The 19,781-nt window shown below is 46.8% G+C and overlaps 1 protein-coding gene across 1 annotated transcript in view; it reads right to left on the reverse strand.

Moving 5' to 3' along the window:
• ZNF710 (zinc finger protein 710) overlaps nt 1-19,781 on the reverse strand; it is a 207,583-nt gene that overhangs the window by 40,105 nt on the left and 147,697 nt on the right. Inside the window, exon 2 of the mRNA XM_085644410.1 lies at nt 1,248-2,702. Coding sequence (XP_085500536.1) covers nt 1,248-2,672 — 1,425 coding nt within the window. The 5' untranslated portion in view covers nt 2,673-2,702. The remainder of the gene's footprint in view (nt 1-1,247; nt 2,703-19,781) is intronic.

Below are 19,781 nucleotides of genomic sequence, written 5' to 3' on the forward strand. Positions count from 1 at the left end.
TTATAAAAACAATCTTTTTTCAAACACTCAGGAAGAGTGTGTGCACACGCTTTGGAAACTTATTTGGTTCTTTTTCTAAAGCGCACACACACACTTGCCAAAGATAAACACGTCCTCACTCTACCACAGCAATAGAAACAAATCTTTTTTCCTAACGCTTTGGGAAGTGTATGCGCACTTTAAAAAATAACAAAATAAGTTCCCAATGTGAGTACGCACGCATCACGAAGTGACATTGAGTTAGTGCATGCACAGCTGTAGGCATAGCAATCTACTTAAACCATACTTCTGACCTGTGTAGTCAGCCATCTAGAACATGTGATGGCTGACCAGGAGGGACCTGAACGGGTAATGGCCAAAGAGAAGGATCGCTTAGTAAGTTCGCCATGGGAGGGAAATGAACCACACAGAGGAGGGACAATTAAACGTGAAAGGCCAATAAAGAGCAAGCATTTCAGAATGGCACAGAAAACGGCCAGTTGCAATCGATGAGCATGCCAAAAGCCCACAGAAGACATGCAACATGTCTCCCAGGCAGCGCATGCGCTGTCTAGGTTTGACCTTAAAATGTGGAATCTACAGCTTCAGTCATGTCATTGAAAGAGGAATTTTTATGGAAAAAAAAGACTTTGCAGGAGTTTCCATTCATTTTGTAACTGTTTTTTTCTAATATCCTTCCTAATTGCAGCTTTCTGACTGGGATCTGGTCAGCATGACTAGCCGAAGTTTAGTCTATTTTTTATGGGATGTTGTAGCTAAAACAAAAATGCACTTTCTATATAACCCTATCTAAATGGACTTATAGATACGAGAGGACGACATCCATAGGGTCTGCCTGCCCATGCACTGACCCTTGTACAGCCATGGCGGTGATGATGCCATGTGCACACGTTAGCCCAGACGTCTCAAACACTAAGGAGATTCCACTTGAGTGTAGGCTAAATAAGAACAGACAGTGGTTAAATGTACTTTTTTGCATATTTAGAAGAATGTAAAAGCTAATATCTCATTCCTCTTCGGAACGGTGCAGGAGACCCATCTTGGTTTAGTGAAATATCAACAACAAAAATATTACCTTTAAATGCATTATTTGGATCTAAAAGCATACCATCCCAGAGTACGACAACGCCTACACTCCACCCTCTTTTGACATCCACAATGCATTAGCCCCCACTCCATGAAGTGTTAGTTCCAATATCACAGATTAAAGCGCAACTGGGTTTTCAAGATTAGTTGAACAACCATACCTTGTGCGTGAGCAAATGCTGCTTAAGATGGTGGATCTGGCTGAACTCCATGCCACACTCAGTGCAGACAAATGGGCGTACATTCTGATGCTTCAACATGTGATTTTGCAGCTGGCTGCGGTAGTGGAATGTTTTGTTACATTCTAGGCACTCGTACAATGTAGGACCCTGGTGTGAGGATATGTGACGCTTTAGCTGTGTGAGTGTGGCAAAGTCCAGACCACACTCCACACACACATGGCAGCGCCCGTTCTCGTGTTTCACTTCATGAGCTTTCAGTTCACTGGGGTAGGCGAAGCCACGTCCACAGAAGCGGCAGCTGTATGGCTTCACATCAGTGTGCAGTAGCATATGCCTCTTCAGGTGGCTCGTCTGAGTGAACGCCTTACCACACACTTCGCACTTGTGTGGTCGTGTGCCTTGATGAGTTAAAAGATGTGTCTGCAGGTGACTTGGCTGTTTGAAGAGTTTGTTGCAATGTGGGCATGAGTGGGGTTTGATGCCACTGTGGCCAAGGATGTGTGTCACCAAGTTGTACTTTGAGGTGTAGGATTTCTCACACATGCGGCATTGCCACCGTTTCTGCCGGTCACCAGTTTCCACCAAATAGGAATCATCAATCTGGACATTGATGTCAAGACGGTCCAGTTGAGCCTTTTTGTTGCGTTGCATGCTAGAATCATTGGTGTCGAAATCAGGCTCATTTGAGGACTCTTGCCACACATAGTTCTGCCCGTTTTCTCCAGGCAATGTGGGCACATGACCGTCTGTCTCTGTTAAAGAATTTTGGTCCAGATCACACTCCCCCTTTATATTGTCCGATTCTGTGCCTTCAGGGGCTGCATCCATTGTTGACTCAGAGTAGCCATCTTGCGCAATGTCTTGGCGGTCATGAGAATAAGTCTCTGTAGCTCTATCAATTTGTTGGTGTGAGTTCCGGATACGTCGGGGTCTCCTGTGGAACGTACTCAGGTCGATCATTTTCACACTCCTGCTTTGAACAGTGTTTTGCTCCTCTTGGCCTTCCAGAGGGTTACTCTCGGGTTCATGCTTACGGGATGAAGGGGTAGTCACCGGGTACATGTGATCCATTCCATCCTCTTCTTCAACTTTCTCATATTTAATTTTAGGCACAAGCCTTACAGGGGGTCTCTTTTTCCTCCTCGTGTGTTTTTCTGCCTCCTCTTCCTGTGGTTCTGCTGCGACCCGAAAGCCAGCTTCTGAGTAAGTTCCACCCTCTGGTTGCTCTGCTTCAATAGGTCCGCTGTCTAACAGCTCATTCCCAGAGGATGGGAAAAAGCCGCTGGGGCTAATGGTGGCCCCAAGCAGCTCATTGTCCGACACCAGGCCCAGGACTGCTGCCTGGGCCAGGGACAGCACCACCACAGCATCAGTCTGCGTTCCGAAGTCGGTGAAGCGATCCATCTCTCATACCATCTGGCTAGTTTAGCATTTCTGTAAAAAGAAGAGCGAAAACTATTAGCAACTAGACTAGTAAATACTTCAAGCACTGCAATATTTTGAAGTGGGCCGCAGTAAGAAGCATCACAAGACTACCAAATATTCTTCTGACAAAGAACAGTTGTTGCGAGATCTAGCAGCTTTCCCTCGCCTCTGCTCTACCATGCCTGCTAAAGATGAAGTTTTTCATGTAGTTTTGCCTGGTTTTTCTCCCGGTGGTGCCCCAAAGCAAGGAGAAAGGAAAGGAAGAGGCAGAAAGAAAATAGACAGAAAGAAAGGGGCGAGAAAGAAAAGTAATGACACAGAGAGAGAGAGAGAAAGACTTGAGAATGCAAGGTGAGTAGGGGGAACATTACAAATAAGCATTGGTAGCGCCAATCTGTGTCACTTTGCCAGTGCTGTGTGTCTTTGCCAATGTCAGCTGCTTTTAAAATGTCTGGGCATTGCAACCTGCCACCTTTGCTTGAGGCAACGTGGCATGACCCAAAGAAGTGGTCATCATGAAAGCATAGAAAGTAATGATTCCATACTTCCAACATGGTCACCCTTATTGAGTGTGAGATTGATGCACCTTGTGGGCAAGCTTGAAAGTAAGAAAACAAGATACCTGCCACACTGCGTAATGCCACGTTGCTTCACACAACATGAGGGCCATCTTGAAAGCATAAAAAACAAACTTTCGAGATGGACGGTCGACACTGTTGGTTTCACCTAAGGCAACGCATTTTAGAAACATCAAGCACGGACAAAAGTAATAGCGGTGAGAGATGGACAGGGAGAGGAATGCGCAGGAGGAGGGTTAAGCCAATGGAGTGGAGAAAAGTTGCTGCAGACAGCGCCCAAAGGACATGTGAAAAGGCAGAAGACCTGGGATGGTAGATAAACAGAGAGGGGAAGCAGACAGAGTGAGGGAACACACTCTGGTGCAAGCTTAAAATGTGTAATAAAAAAGAAAAAAAGCAAGAGGATATGGATGGGAGAGACAAAAAGAGGTGGGGATTCAGGGGTGAGGGAAAGAGCACACGTGCACTGTAGGAGCAGAGAGCAAGGGGAAAAAAACACACACTCCCAAACCCAGCCAATCACAAGTGAGGGCAAACAAGCAATGCTCCCTGGGTGAGACAACCACAAGAATAGGGATAAAAGCCCCCAAAGATGTCTAATAAAGAGCGTGGAACTGAGCTAGACACAAGGGCCATCCAAACATGAGCAACAGGCAGTCCCATAGCCCACTCTAAGCATCATTGTACGCAATGCTATCTGCGACAGACAGACAGACAGACAGCTGAAGCGAGCTCGTACTGACAAAAGGGACCTGGGAGTGGGACAGCCTGCACATGAATGTAGGTGAAGTCGACAGGGAGAGGAGGTAGACGAGACCTCTCTTGTAAAAGGTGGTGTGATATTTGTGTGGGGTGCAAGTCAGTAAATTTAACGACAGAGGGGAAATGGAACATTCTGAAATGGGGAAGGGGAGAGGAGGTCCTGAAAAGATGAACATGGAGCTAGGGACAAACACCAAAATGTGAGGGGGTGAGGCAGGAGACAAAATTCATAAAAAGGATAAAAGTGAATGACAATGATAAAAATGGAAGAGAAAGAGCAGCCTATTGTTCATTTTTTTTATTATGGAACTCTTAATCAAATTTACAACGCCTTAAACAAAAACATTACATTCACATACTGAAAACAGTTAATGAGAGTGAGACCTGTGACTAGAAATATTGTTTTCCTAGTATTACGGAGGTAGATGGTTACTCTAACAACCCATCCAAAAGACGACACAGATCACTCAGCTCGCAGTGCCTATCGACTTTTGGCATAGCAAGCGTTTAGCGCCACTGCTCTGAATCTACTGCGTTTGCAGTCTAGTCAAGGTGGAGCCTGGGGTGGAAGTGGCAACGCTCTTCAAATAAATGTGAATGAGCGCTTCCATTGGATTTTACCAAATATTTATATTTTGGGTTTTTTATGAGATAACAAAAGGGAGTACTGGTGGGTTCCCCCATTAAACAGAAGAACGTGGCGATGGGACCACAATAGACTAAGCACTACCGTTATTAGACAACTGGCGAAGGCAAAGGAGACATTATCACGATCGCATCTGGTACAACAAAACGAAACATCACAGGATGTAAAACATAGTTAAAGACAAGGCCCCACAGCAATGTTAATAGCTTCAGACAGTCCATAGACTTCCATCCATACACCCCATATTCTTTAGAATTTGCGCGGGCTGACCCTACTGTGGTAGGTTACTCATGCATCTGCCATAAACAGATCCATATCCTTTCTCCATTCAGCCAGAGTAGGAGTTTCTGGGGCACACACGGCTTAGTACAGTCTCGTTTGGCTACTATTAACCCTAAATTATACAACAAGAGTTTCATTCGTGTAACATCAAAATCATTGGGTATCCCCAAAGGGACATATTTAGGCTCTTCTGGTACCTGCACCTCCAGGATTGCGCTAAGTTCTGAGAGCACTCTACCCCATGTGTTTATATGGCTGAGCATGACTATATGGTATGGATGAAGTCGCGCCCCCGCATAGTGAAAAAGCCACTTTTATGCATTCCGACCCTGTAATAATAAATCCTATGTAAAATTGTGTATAGGATAGGACGCAGGCGGGCTCTAATTGCAAATGCTTCTATTGTTGAGCCTTGTACCACTGTGTGAGTTGGCGTAAGCTGGGAGCGCTCATTCTCATGTCTGCAAACTGACAAACCCTCCAACACTGTATCAGTCAGAAGGAGGTAAGGTCATACCCAAGAGGTAACCAATAGACCTCTCTGATTGATTAAGCATTTAGTGGGATGATGGAATACATTGTACTGCCTGGGGTACTGCTTTTCTTATTGCATTAAGTGTATTTGTACACAGGAAAATAACGGACGGGGTCATACCATTAGGAATTTGGTAGCATGCATATGTAGGAGTAGAGTTATATATATTTTGGCATTTACACATATCAATAATATTCTCCAACAGGGTGATTTTAGATACAAGAATTATACTGGGATACTGTTACTCAGACCTTTATACAATTATAGGGGAATCCTTTTGACAATGAATTTTTTGACAAATTGCCTTGTATTATGTGGCGTGGGTTTATGTTAGGCATGGTACGGCTAGTCTGGATTTATAGGTATCGCATACAGGGGGAATACTTTTTGGATCGGGTCTCCGTGGCACTATTAAGACATGGATGGATGGGACCTTCTTGAATGAATATATTGTGGCTGACTACTTGCTTTTAACTTGCTTCAGAAATGGGACATTTTGGACGATTGGTAATTTGGGTCTCTTATGGACTTTGCAGCGTGGCTCTTTTTTGCAGGTTATTATGGATTGTCTCATAATAACTCTATTTTTTCTTTTTACACTTGGTTGTGTGACTCAGAGTTGTTGGGTGCACTTTCTTGGGAATACTACTCTCTTTCACAGTGTTTCTCCAGTTAATTGGCTATGGACTATTATTTTGTCTGATCTAATGGTCACATTATACTGCAAGGATTTTTTTCTTGGTTATGATCCTATCTCTTGGGTGATTCGATTTTTCACTTTCTGCTTGGGATGCACCATCACCTTTCGCAGGTGGTGCTGGTATATCTCTAGCACAACATTATAGTAATTCTTATACAGAGCTTCCTTGATATCTTGTTGCAGCCCTGAGGAAGTCGGCAGGCATATTCGCCATATTACGAAACACGTATTGGTTGTTTGCCCGTGGTTGCTTGTACCTTGTATCAACATAACCTGGACTATCAAATGATTATGAAATAATAATCCCTAAAGAAAAATTGATCTCAACTATGGACATTTTGGAAATTGATGATTTATTCTATTGAGTGCTCAGGACTCTCATTTTGTTTATAATTACATTTATCCAGTCTTGAAGTTGAGGTTGTACGGTAGACAACCTTTGTCCTGTAGCACCATTCTAATAACTGAGTAGCATATTACCTGGTCCCGGACATCCGGTTAGCGCCATTCGTGAGCCTGGCTACCTTTTTTCTCTGATTAATAAAATATTATGTTCCCGCTTTTGCAGAACTATGCTATTCTTCACTGATATGTGATACTGGACTCCCAAGCTCTCATTCCAGTCAAAATGAGGAACATTTTGATTGGCCAGCACTATAATGAGACAGCCAATCTTAGCCCTACTTCTGGGTGGGTGGGTGGTTGGTTCCCTTTGTCCTTCTTTCTTGTAAGCGGCAATGTAAGCTGGTAACCTCATATATCCAGTCCCCTATCCTCATCTCTCCAATGGACTGTAAGGGGTGTACTCCAAACACAGGTGCCTCTCCTAGTGAGACTTTTGTATCCAGTGTATATATGTGGCAAAATGTCAGTGTGAGCAAAAAACACAGCTGCGAGAGGCAGATGCAATATCCCTCAGCTGCATAGGTTTGTGGCTGCTCCCCTCCCTCTAGACACAGGCCTAGATTTACTGAGCATGTGGCAATGTCAACTGTGTAATCCAATTTCATAGAGTCTGCTTTTGTTTAGAACGGTGATCATCTCTATGATGTGCCAACACTACTGGGCGGTACGACGGCTCTCCTTTACACGTGTGCAGTTCATGATACGCAAGTATGTAGCCAGCGGCGGCTCCTCCGATATGGCAGAGGAGAGATGCCACCCCAAAAACGTCAGGAAAGGAAAAACCGAATGACACTTGTTTTATTGCTCATTTCCTGAGGAGTCTTGGGGGGCGGCCTGGGGGGTGACGACCCTGAGGGGAGTGTTCGTGCACTCCCTTCACTGTGTATGAGGGTTTGGCTTACTGTCTCAGGCCGGCCAAACCTTGATGCGGAGTAAAGCGCTCTGCAACCCCAGCTGCATTGCCGGGTTGGAGAGCGCAGGCACAGACTCCTAGTCTATCCATGCGTGCAAATCGAGCGCGCTCGGGCCAATCCTGAAGCAGCTCTCGTGTGAGAGCAGCTTCAGGATTGGCCGCAGGGCAGGTTGGGAGCCTGTGCCTGAAGAAGAGGCGCAGGGGAGCGCGATGCGGCCCGCCGAAGGTACGCTTTTTCATCATTAATATTTTTTATATTGCCCCCCTCCTTGACCCTTATTCCCCACCCGACTGGCCCTCGTCCTAAACACCGGCCACTCCTGTATGTATGTTAAATGAAGACAAGCTGACATCATCAACAGTACCGATTCTGTAGGTTTCAATGTATTCACGGGAGTAGAAGATGCCCGCTCCTGGAAGGCACACAGAGAGGGGGTGCCGAGGCAACCCGTCCTCCCCTCTCTGGGCCTTGAAATAAGAAGAAGGCCTAAAGAACAAAGAGTATCTCAACTATGGACATTTTGGAAATTGATGATTTATTCTATTGAGTGCTCAGTTCTCTTTTTGTTTAGAATTACATGTACCCAGTCTTGAAGTTCTTGTGTTGAGGGTGTATGGTAGACAACCTTTGTCCTGTGGCACCCTTCTAATAATGGAGTAGCATTTCACCAGGTCCCGGACATCCGGTTAGCGCCATTCATGAGCCTGGCTGCTTTTCCCAGCTACTGCCCGTGTAGCACCTCTTGTGTGTGTGTGTGTTGATGGAGCATGAGAAACCCTTTTCACTACTCAGCTGCAGAAACTACTGGCTTTGTCAACGTTTGGCAATATACAGCGATGAGCTCAGGCGCACCTGTGTACTGTCAATCTTTCAAAGCAGGCGAGGGAGCTGCTGTACCAGGCACGCCTCTGGCCCCGCCCTCACCCCACTTCCCGGAAACAGTACATTTATAAACAGCTGGCATGCATCGGCATTGGCAGAAGCGGTTGGCTTCCGTCTGGAACGTTTAAAGTGGCACTACTTTTTACCAGCACTTATGAGCATGGCTGAAAGGCTTTTAAGGTAGACCTGGTCAACAGGCTTGCACTTGCCAACAGGGCTCAAGTGTGTTTTAAACTTCTTGCAACTATAGGGGGTTGGAAACTCAAGTAGCCCGTAGCTGCGCATACGAGCCAGCTGATGAATATTCAATGAGGAGCCAGTGGGGCTGGTACCCCCACCTCCCTTCTACACATAGTTCTGAAAGTACTGTTAGGGGCGATAAGCCGCGAGGCCCCTTGACTTGTGACATGGCTCCCTGTGTCTTGTGGGGACACTCGGTAAAAGTACCTGCCTTTACAAAGATCGACACACTATACAACACACATGAAGCGATCCGATGTTGCCAACCTAGTTTTGCCAATGTTTCTTCTTGAAATATGTAGTAATTCCCACCATTCCAAAGAGATCTCTTGAGTTCAGTGGGGTTTTGTTGAACAGAAACTTGCCTTCTGTTAAAGTATGTTGCAGCCTAGTTTACATTTAGGAACTCTTAAAATATTGCGATTCAAGAGAATTCTGTGCACCTCGACCATGAATCCAAGCACAGACGGAAAGGAATGCGAGTGGTTTTCCATGTTTGTGGCCCTCATTTCGATTCAAACGAATAGAGGGCTCTTCCAGCATTCATTAGGAGAAAGTTGCCTGGCGAATGACAGCACATGTAGTACCGGCGAGGCATGCGAGACTCCGCTGTACTGCACATTTCCTGTGCCGCGTTGCTTCAATAACTGATTATAAGTAATACACTTCTCGGACGTGCCACATGGCGGATTTAGCGGCACGGTGGGTGGAAGTATTGAGCGGTCTGTGGCCTCCCATCAGCGGGCAGTGACAATGGACTCTCTGGTCGCACTAATGCTATTTTGGTGAACCACAGCACATGAAACACGCCCTATGCTGCCTGGCGCTGTCCCTCTTACAATCTGCCCCTGCACTCACCAAGGATTTAATGCAATTTGCACAACTCATTTATATATGGGGGGTAGAAAAAAAACATGAAAAGATGTCAGTGATATAACACCCAGAGTACGTCGCTATCCGCAGTATTGTAAGGTGGGCACTTATTTTCCGAGAGTGTTCAAATGTTTCAGTTCTTTATTTAGTGTTTAAGTATTTCTCTCATGCCTCGTTATTGCTGCTTTAGGGTACTGTCCTTTTGGAAGCAAAGGAGAGAAGCTAGCAGATGCAAAGGAGGGTGCATAGATTTAAGGGTTAAAGCACCTGGGAGATGTTAGCGTCCATGCATGGCCCACAAGAAGTAGATTTTAGGCCCGTTTCCCAAATTTCAGGAAGTCCCTTTCTGGTTGTAAGTGCAATCGACGGGCTGAACGCCTGAACGTCTCTCCGAACCGATCATTCATCTTTCCTTGGTTAATACACAGACGGCCGCAGGGCGCACACCGGAGGTCTGGTGGGCTGATCGGCGCGAACAGCTGCGGGGAGTTGGAAGCGTCGCCTTAGAATCCTCCGCAGTGCTTTAAAGTCGCAACACTGCTTGGCCGAGAGACATTGCAGAGCCCTGAAGGTTTGGCGCAGCCAAGGCAAGGACGTTTCTCACGATCCACATGGGTTGGCACTCTTTGTAGTGGTTGTTTAAAGAGTTTCAGAATCAGGGCCCAGGTAAAAGTGCTTACAGGCATCCACATGGAACCATGGAGCAATATGAACAGTAAAGTAACCGAAGGAACACCTCTCAAAGACGGAGCAGGTTTTATATAATGGGCACTTGAGTAGAATGTTCACAGGAGGTTCAAAGAAGAAGTGGAAAGTGCCTATAAGTTTGAAACTTTCTGGGAGTAGAGGTGGAGTGCCAACAGATGTTGACCAGGGGTAGCCACAGCAGCAGGGTACCTCGGATGAGGTTCTTGCTGCCAGTCCAGTTAGGGCACAGCCTCATGATGACGGCACAACCAGCCCTGCACCAAGTTCGCAGAGGCCAGTTCGCAGTTACAGTGAGATAGTGCGCCTCGGGCATGGTTCTTGTATAGAGTGGCAGCAACCGCTGGCAGCACTTCCCTCCTGGAACTGCTTCGTGTGGATAATCTGCCTCCACACTCCTCATGGCAGGCAGGTTCCTCTCCAAAGCCTTTCTCTGACGGGCGCACACAATACACTGGGGCAGCTGCTGCTGGTGCTCTTGGGACAGTCACATCTCCTGCAGTGCCGGCAGGCTCCTCTAAGCAGACACGGTGGCTTCTAGGTGCTTCAGTTTAGAGGAACAGCTTCTTGCATCGAGGCAAGACTTCAAGTGCTGTTCCCTCATATCTGAGAAGCTGGCTGTGCGGCAGGAACGAGCTCTGGTTGGACAGCAGTCTTCGGAATACTCTGCGGGGCACTTCCTTCCTTGGTCAAAGAGAACTTGGCACAGTGGTTCCCACTTCTATACAGTCAAAGCAGACAGATGTGGATTTCCTGACTGCCTTTTCAGAACCGGTCTGGGGTGTTTCTTCTTTTAATCACTCTTTCTAATCTGTTCCCCAGACACAGTCTTTGTGTACAGTAATGCTCATCACCGTAGGATAGTCTTTACCATGGACTACCCACAACAGAGGCACATAGAGGTGTGAGCTTTCTGTACCCGACTAGAACAGCCACACTGAGCAGAGCTCAAGGAAGAGGCAAAAGGCTGACCTCCCATAATGGGGTCCCTTTCACCTTAACATCAGAGATGCAATCCCACCCTTCACCCCCACCAGCTACCTAATGGGAGTGCTACAGAAAAACTTACCAGCAGTTCCTCTCAGCAAAAGATCTCACTAAATTTTTAAAGGAGTCTTGTTTCCTCGGTCTCCACTTCATTGTCTAGGTCTCCTCCCTCCAACTTCAGGAATGCAGCAGTATACTTACACTGTGTGAGAAAACAACCTCACCTCCATCTTGTGTAGAGGAGAGTCCTGGGCCTTCCAAAATGAAACCCACAGCCTCCATTACTCTGGCTCACCCATACACACCAAGCATGTACCACACAACAGGCTAATACACAAATATGCACACCATACACCTCGAATGTTAGTACTAGGATCGGAGTTAGTACATGGAAGTGGAACTTTACACAAGTGGCCTCCACTCCAGTGACACAGATAAAAAGGTTTGGCTGCAATCACCACTCTTTGTGCTAAACCCAGACATTGACACAACGATTACCAACTGATAAAATCACTCACTAGGACAGCACCAACAAGTAACGTAGATGAACAGCCATCAACTCCAAAGAGACCATACAGTGTACCAACACCACCACAACCATGGAACATCTCAACTTCAAACTCCACATGGACGACAAGACAACCATCAGAGGCATCCTCGCATACCAACTCCGGGCCCACGCTCCAACGTCTGCAAAACCACTGCAGACTTCCTTGCGCCCCTAGCCTTAGACACCAAGGACTACATCTTCCTCAGTGACCTAAATTTCCACATCGATGACCCAAATGACAAAAACACAGCACATTTCCTCGACCGTATAAGCAGTCTCAGATTCACCTAGATCGTCCACGACCCTACACACACCAGAGGACACACGCTGTATCAAATTTGCACCTCTAGCAACCACGTCAAATAAAGCCATGTCACAGAACTCACATTGGACCATTGTCCACTTCAGCATCTCCAGCCCCCACACTGCCATCCAAGATGACCAATGACCCCCACCGGAGGTGGAACAAAATCTCAAGAGACCAGCTGGGCGACCCCCCTCAACACCTCCAACCCTGCTATCACCACCAATGCCTGGATGCCCAATTGTGCCGACAGCATCGTCCCTATCAAGAGCAACATTCAGAGAAAATCCTCCAAAAAGGCCAGCTGGTAAACCCAAGAACTCAGAACAAGAAACAGGGACAGCAAACAATTGGAGAGGAGATGGTGCGCCAGCAAAGACACCTCCGACAGGGCAGCCTTCAAGACCTATCTCAACCTCTACTACCACCACCTGTGGGCAACAAAGAAGACAGTCCTTGCCGCACACATCAAAGCCAGTGCCAACAACACCAAGGAACTTTTCAACATCGTTAAGGAATTCTCCAACCCGGCTGCCAGCGAAAAAAACATCATATACCCTCACAGGAGCTGTGCGACAACTTCGCCCTCTTCTTCCACAACAAGATTACAACCATATACAGACACTTGGAACCGCAACTCACACCTACAGACTTCCTCGACAGATACACCTCCACCACAACCAAAACGAACCACACAATGACCACCTGGAACATAATCTCCACCCAGGACACCATGTCTACCATGAAATCGATAAACTCGGGAGCTCCTACAGACTCATGCCAGTACCACATCTTCAACCTGGGAAACCAAGGGAATGGACAGGAATTCACCACCTCTATCACTACTGCAACATTTCCCAACACCTGGAAACATGCTGAAGTCAGACGACTACTCATAAATCCCTCCACCGACCCCAGCAAACTCAAAAACTCCTGGCCAATCTTCCAGTTCCGATTCCCAGGTAGGTACTGAAAAAGATCTTTAACTATCAACTCATGACACAACTGGAGCAGACCCACCTACTCAACGTCTCCCAGTCCGGCTTCCGCAGCAATCACAGCACCGAAACAGCCCTGATCGCAGCCATAGACGACATCCAAACCCTCCTCAACAGAGGAGAAACAGCAGCTTTGACCATTCTGGACCTCTCTGCAGCCATATCCCACCACACACTGATCGAAAGACTCCACCATATCGGCATCCAAGGGGACGTGCTCAGATGGATCACCTCCTTCCTCACCGGAAGACACCAGAGGATCCACCACCCACCTTCACCTCTGAGCCGAAGATCACCCGCGGTGTCCCTTAGGGCTCATCTCTCAGCCCCATGCGCTTTAACGTATATATGACCTTGCTGGCCAACATGGTCAGATCCCACGGTCTCAACATAATTTCCTACGCAGCCGACACCCAACTCATCCTCTCACTCACCAACGACCCCACCACCACCAGAACCAACTTCAACAGATGTATGACAAACGTCACCCACTGGATGAAGAACAACTGCCTGCAGCTGAACACAGACAAGAGGGAAGTACTGATCTTTGGCAACAGTAGCAACACAGAACGACTCCTGGTGCCCATCAGACCTAGAACTCGCACCCACTCCCTCCGACCATGCCAGAAACCTCGAAATCATCATTGACATGTAGCTCACCATGAAATCACAGAATAACGCGGTCTCCTCTGCCTGCTTCCTCACTCTGCGCATGCCACATAAGATCTTCAAGTGGCTACCCCTACACACTAGATGCACCATGACACAGGCCCTCATCACCAGCCAATTGGACTACGGCAACGCCCTGTATGTAGGAATTGCTGCAACCTCCTACAGAGACTTTAGACCATACAGAACGCCACAGCCAGAATCATCCTCGGCCTTCCTTGATGAACCCACATCACACCCCACCTCAAGCAACTTCACTGGCTCCCTGTACAGAAGAGATGCCAATTCAAACTGCTGACCCACACATGCAAGGCTCTACACAACCAAGGACCTGCATATATTAACCACTACCTGAAATCTCTCTGCCTCCCTTACACTTGTCCATACTCTCTGCATCTACCGAAGCAGAGGTGGAGGACGCTCCTTCTCCCACATCGCAGCAAAGACCTGGAACAGCCTCCCCATGAACCTTCGGACGATCACCTCACTTCCGGAATTCCCGATGGCCCTCAAGACCTGGCTGTTCAAATAAGCCTCCCGGACATGTAAGAGTCTAGATACCCTATCGGGTGATTAGCCGCGCCTTATACATCTGGAATTATTGATTCGGTCCTAAATGGCAGGTGAACTTGAACAGATACGGGAATTGGTTTTAATGCACATCACAAGAAAATGAATTAATATTAAATACAATATAAAATATAATATACACATTGTAAATATGTATTGGCTTTGAAATAGTATCACCTGAATATATCATTTAAACACACAAGGATGAGAAAAAACATTTTTTAAAAGAGAGATACAAATTTAAAAAAGCATTGACAGAGTAGAGTACTGGACCACCAGCCCTGGCACCACTTCTTTTTAGGTGAATGCATGCTTTTGATCAGATCAACACCATCGCTCACAGTGCAAAAGAGCCAACTACTGACGTGGGCTGACCCATTGGCCTATGTTGTATGCTGTGGTGGGCAGAATAACAGCTTAGCAGATGAATAGATGAAGATGGCTGACCCAACATCCATCTATGTGTGCATATATGCTTGTATTTGCATTTACCCTTTTATTAAATGAGGCAGGGGAGACAGCAATCCTGCATTTAAGCACTAGGATCTGGGTTAATACATGGAAGTGGAACTTTACACACGCATCTTAGAAAATTGCATACTAGAAAACTGTGCAGGCTGTAGTGACTTCCAGACTTGACTAATGCCCTCTTTTTTGGACTCCCTGCAAAACTATTAAACAAACTCCAGGTAGCACAAAATGATGCTGCCCGGCTTACTTTTAGTACCCCCAAAAAGATAATTCTAGACCTGGGTTTAAACAGCTTCTCTGGCTACCACTGAACAAGAGGATCATTTTTTTTAAAGCTCTGCTAACCACTTTTGGAGCCATTCATAACAAAGGGAACTCCTTTTCTTCTGCAGAGATTCAGAGAGTATGTGCCGAAAAGATATAATCGCTCCTTCGATCAGGGTCTCCTTGTCATTTCAAGGATAAAGTTAGCTCGGCAAAGGGGGCGGGCCTTCTTATATGTGGTGGTGTAGGAAAGTGGGTTTTTGTTGCTGTAACCCCCCCCCCCACTTTTTGCCAGACTATTGATGCACTTTAACTTGGTGTGCCCTGGGTCCCTGCCAATCAGGTTCCCAGGGCCTGTGTTCTTTCCCCAAAACTAAACCCAATTGGCATCTCTGGCCACAGGTCAGCCTCTGGTAAATGGTACCACAAGTACCCAGGGCACTGTGACCAGAGAAGGCCTCTAAGGGCTGCGCACTTATTGTGCCACCCTTAGAGGCCCTGTACCTTTACACACACACACACAGCCTTTGCAGGCTGCGTATTTTGGTGCAGAACAAAGTGAAGAGTCGACATGGCACATGCCTACAACCCACTGCCCTGGCATAGATCAGTCACCCCTCTAGCTGGGTGCACTATACCAGTGGTGAGGGTACAGGTGCATGAGCCCTGTACCCCTACAGTGTCTAAGTCCATTCTTAGACATTGTAATTGCAGTGCAGTGCTGCCATTAAGTGTATATGGTGCTGGGAGTTTGTCATTACGAACTCCACAGCACCATAATGGCTACACTGAAAACTGAGAAGTTTGGTATCAAACTTCTCAGCACATTAAACCCACACTGATGTCAGTGAGGGATTTAATGAAAAATGCACACAGAGGGTATCTCAGAGATGCCCCCTGAAAACTAACCCACCTCTAGAGTCCCGACTGAGTGTCTGCTTCGGCCGCCATCAACAGACATGTTTCTGGACCCCTGGGTCGAGAGCCTGCTGCTCTCTGGGGCCTGAAACAATGCTTATCCTGGGACAAGGTGTCAAGTCTCCTCCCCCAGGATGGGCAGGGTTCACAAAGGGTAAGCTTCAAAGGCATGCCGCCTTTGTGAACTTCCCCAGACTACTTGCTTCTTTCAGCAACTGGTCCCCACTGGTTCTACCCTCCCACTTTGGGCGGGAGAACCAGCGTCAAAAACAAGTGAGGGAAAGAGGTCTGCCCACCTCGGCCAACTCCACCCCTCAGGTGGGGGAGGCGAGGTGAAGCAAAACTCTGAGTCACCGCCATCTTGAGGATGGAGGGACCCAACCAACCAGGGACAGGCTACTGCCTCCCTCCCACTGGAGGGTGGCACGATAGGGGGTGTACCTACCCCAGGGAAGGGACCCATTGGTCCCTGCCCTTTACCTACCTGTAAAGCCCCTCAATCTAGTATTTAGGGGCACCCTGAGCCTTGCTTCCTCAGATCCAGAAGCGACAAGAAGAAAAGAAGAAGAAGGACCGAACAGCCGTGCAGCCAGCTAACAAGTGGAAGACGCCCACTGACTTGGCCCCAGTCCTACAGGCCTGTCTCCCCTCGAACCTGCTCCTGCAAAATCCCGGTGTGTCCTGTAGCCAGCAACCTCGAAAATCCCGGAGCACCTGCCTTCACTTCCAAAGACTGCTACTCTCGTGAACACCGGATTTGTTCAACTGCAACCTCTGGCAGCAGCCGGAGACCGCAAATCCAGCCTACTCTGCACCTGCAGAACCCGGCCTGAGCTCGAGTAGAAAAAAACCACGAGGTCACCGCGGCGATCCTGACCCGAGATCCGGCGACCACTGACCTACCTCAAGCCTGCAGCCTAAACCCAGAAGGCCCCCCCAAACCGCGACCAGGAGCTGGTAAGAAGATCCGACCCCAAAAGGCACCCCTGCACCCGACGCCCCATGGCCTTGTGTGCCCAAAAAACTGTGCCTAACCAACCCTTAACCTTCCAACTTACCTGTCGAAGTGGTGATCGCACCCATAAGTCCTTAGTCTCCCTGCCTGAAGTGCTTTTGCAAACCGGAGGTTTCTCATAGAAAACAACAGTGCGCCCGACGTCGAAACAGCACTCTACACCCGGCCACCCCAGTGCCGCCGAGGGTGCATCTTTTGTGCTACTTTATTTCCCCATTTGCCCTGACCTAAACCCTAGGAGCTTTGCTCCCACAACCCAGTGGCCTGCTTGCGAGCAGCCACCAACCATAGGCCCCTTTCCCCCCTATTGGATAACATAGGGCCTCAACACAATGCACCCGGCCGCCCTAGTGTCGCTGAGGGTGCATCACTGACCTTGGGGGACCTCTGAGTCTAACCCCAGAACCTTAACTCCCACAGTTGTTAACTTACCTGTGAACCGATAACCTGTTTTTCCTCCATAGAATAACATTGACAATTTTCTTCCAAAAAGTTTCTAAGTGTGGAGTTTTGAAATCTAAAAATATTCTTTGAAAATCACACAAATAACCAAAACGTATTTACTTACCTGTTTACAGGAAATGTCCCAGTGCTGAATCCAGGTACCCAGCAGAGAAAAGTAACGTACAAAGTAACTTACCTGTAATTTACTGAGAAAGCCTATTTATTTCAATGCACTGTTTTTCTTCCAAAAAAACGACCCAAGTGTAGAGTTTTGAAACCTAAAGATATTCTTTAAAAATCATTTGAATAACCAAAACGTATTTACTTACCAGTTCTCAGGAAATGTCCCAGTGCTGAATCTAGGTATCCAGCATGGAGTTAGAAAAGTAACGAGAAAAGTATCTTACCTGCAATTTACTGAAAAAGCCTATTGATTCCAATGTACTGTATTTGCTAAGTTTTGCAACCTACTGCATCCTCTGTAAATTAAACAAAGTACACATTCTATTGCATTTTCAAACTGTTCTATGTTCAGCAACTTACTAATGAAAAGTATTTAATGCTTACCTGTTCCAGGCTCGCTTGGTTCTAAAAATTGAACAGTATCTTTTTTTATACAAAAACAATTGGCCTAGAGTTCAGTTCTTGAGTGTGTGAATTCATTTGCTGACTGAGTGTGTACATCAAATGCTTAACACTGTCCTCTGATATTGCCTTACTGCTCAACCACTCTACCACAAATAGAGAGTAAGGTTCTATCTAACTTTAACCTCTGCCTACCTCTGGGGACACTTGGACTCTACACACTCTACCTCATTTTGGTGAAGTATATAGAGAGCCAGTTTCCTACAGGTGGCCAAAATGTGGAATAGTTTGCCCCTGGAGCTGAGGAAACGTCATATTCTTCACTTCATGTTAAAAAAATATTTGAAGACATTCCTCTTTAGGAAGAACAAGGTGGTGGATAGGTGAGTCCTACTGGCGAACGCCGGGAATATTTGTGGAAGCAGCTGTTTGCACTTAAAAAGTAGTATTTCATTAATTTATTCATTCAAGCCATAACTACAAAAGGAGGATAACAGGGTGAAAAATAGGGCTGAAGGAATACTGGGGAAGGGATATTTACAAGGAAAGTAAAGTATTAGGGAGGATGTAGAGGATGGTACTGAAAAAAGCTACAAACGTGGTGCGTGGTGTAGGAGGAGCACAGCACGGAGCAGCAGAAGGTAAGTGTTGTGTGGGTGGGACACATAAAAAAAATGCAAAACAGCAAATGAAAAGAGAGGAACACAAAAGTAACTGTGCAAGAATGAGAAAGTAGTGAACAAGAGAAGAGGACAGAATAAAAGGCGTTAGTTCTGGTGGACGGGGAAAGAAGGAATGAGACAACGGATGGAACGGAGAACATAGAGAACAGCATGAAGAACAGAGTGAGACAGAATAGCAAACTTTGTGCATAGAGGGGAAAACTACAAAGCCTGTGGAACTAAGAGGCAAGTCCTGTTTATGAAGTGCAGAGAGGAAGGGAGACTTGATGGGCATAGTGCTGAGGCTGACAGAAGAGTGGGGAACATGATGGACAGGGAAAATACTTTTTGTTCAGTATTCCCAGCAGCAAACGAGGAGGAAGGCCACAGATGAGCTGTGGAAGAATGAATTGAGGAGGATGTTGCTGCTATGGCACGGACACAAAAAACTCCTGATGGAGGTAGCAAAAACGCAAGCTGGATATGGACGTGGGACTCCATGAAAAGCATCTTGGGTTGCGTCTCAGTAATTGGTAGACACCACATGAAAGATAGTTCTATTAGTCACTAGAGCCAGGAAAGATACCAGTCAGTCTGATATAAATGCTGATGAAACTCTTAAAAGACAATTAATATAACTTCATATGAGTATGTTATAAAATCACTGCAACAAACTTTCACTAGCCCCAAGTAATGGCTGACAATTTCAGTTGAAGAGAGTGGGAGAAAGAGTGTGTGTGAAAGAGCGAGAGAGAGAGCGAGAGAGAGAGAGACAGGCAGACAGTGGGAGGGGGAAGTTCAGTAATGAAAGCCTGGACACAACCCCACAAAGAACCACACAGATCGGGATGGAGGGAAAGAGGACAGAGAAGGGAATGAGGAATTGATAGTGAAAAGGTTTTAAAGAGCGTTCGGCTACTCAAGAGTGTCCCGGTGCTTACCGGTCTAGGGAAAATAGATCAAAATGACAATTACTGGGAGACAAGGCAGCTCTTGAGCTTTTTCTTAAAAGAAGCTTCAGCCTTTGTTTAATGCAAATCTAGAGGGAGCGTGTTCCACCCAACTGGGGGCCCAGTAAGAAAAGGCTCCACCGCCTGCAGTAGCCAGACAAACTCTGGAAATGTTAGCC

Source organism: Triturus cristatus, chromosome 3_1 (assembly GCF_964204655.1).
Source record: "Triturus cristatus chromosome 3_1, aTriCri1.1, whole genome shotgun sequence".
Lineage (NCBI taxonomy): Eukaryota > Metazoa > Chordata > Amphibia > Caudata > Salamandridae > Triturus > Triturus cristatus.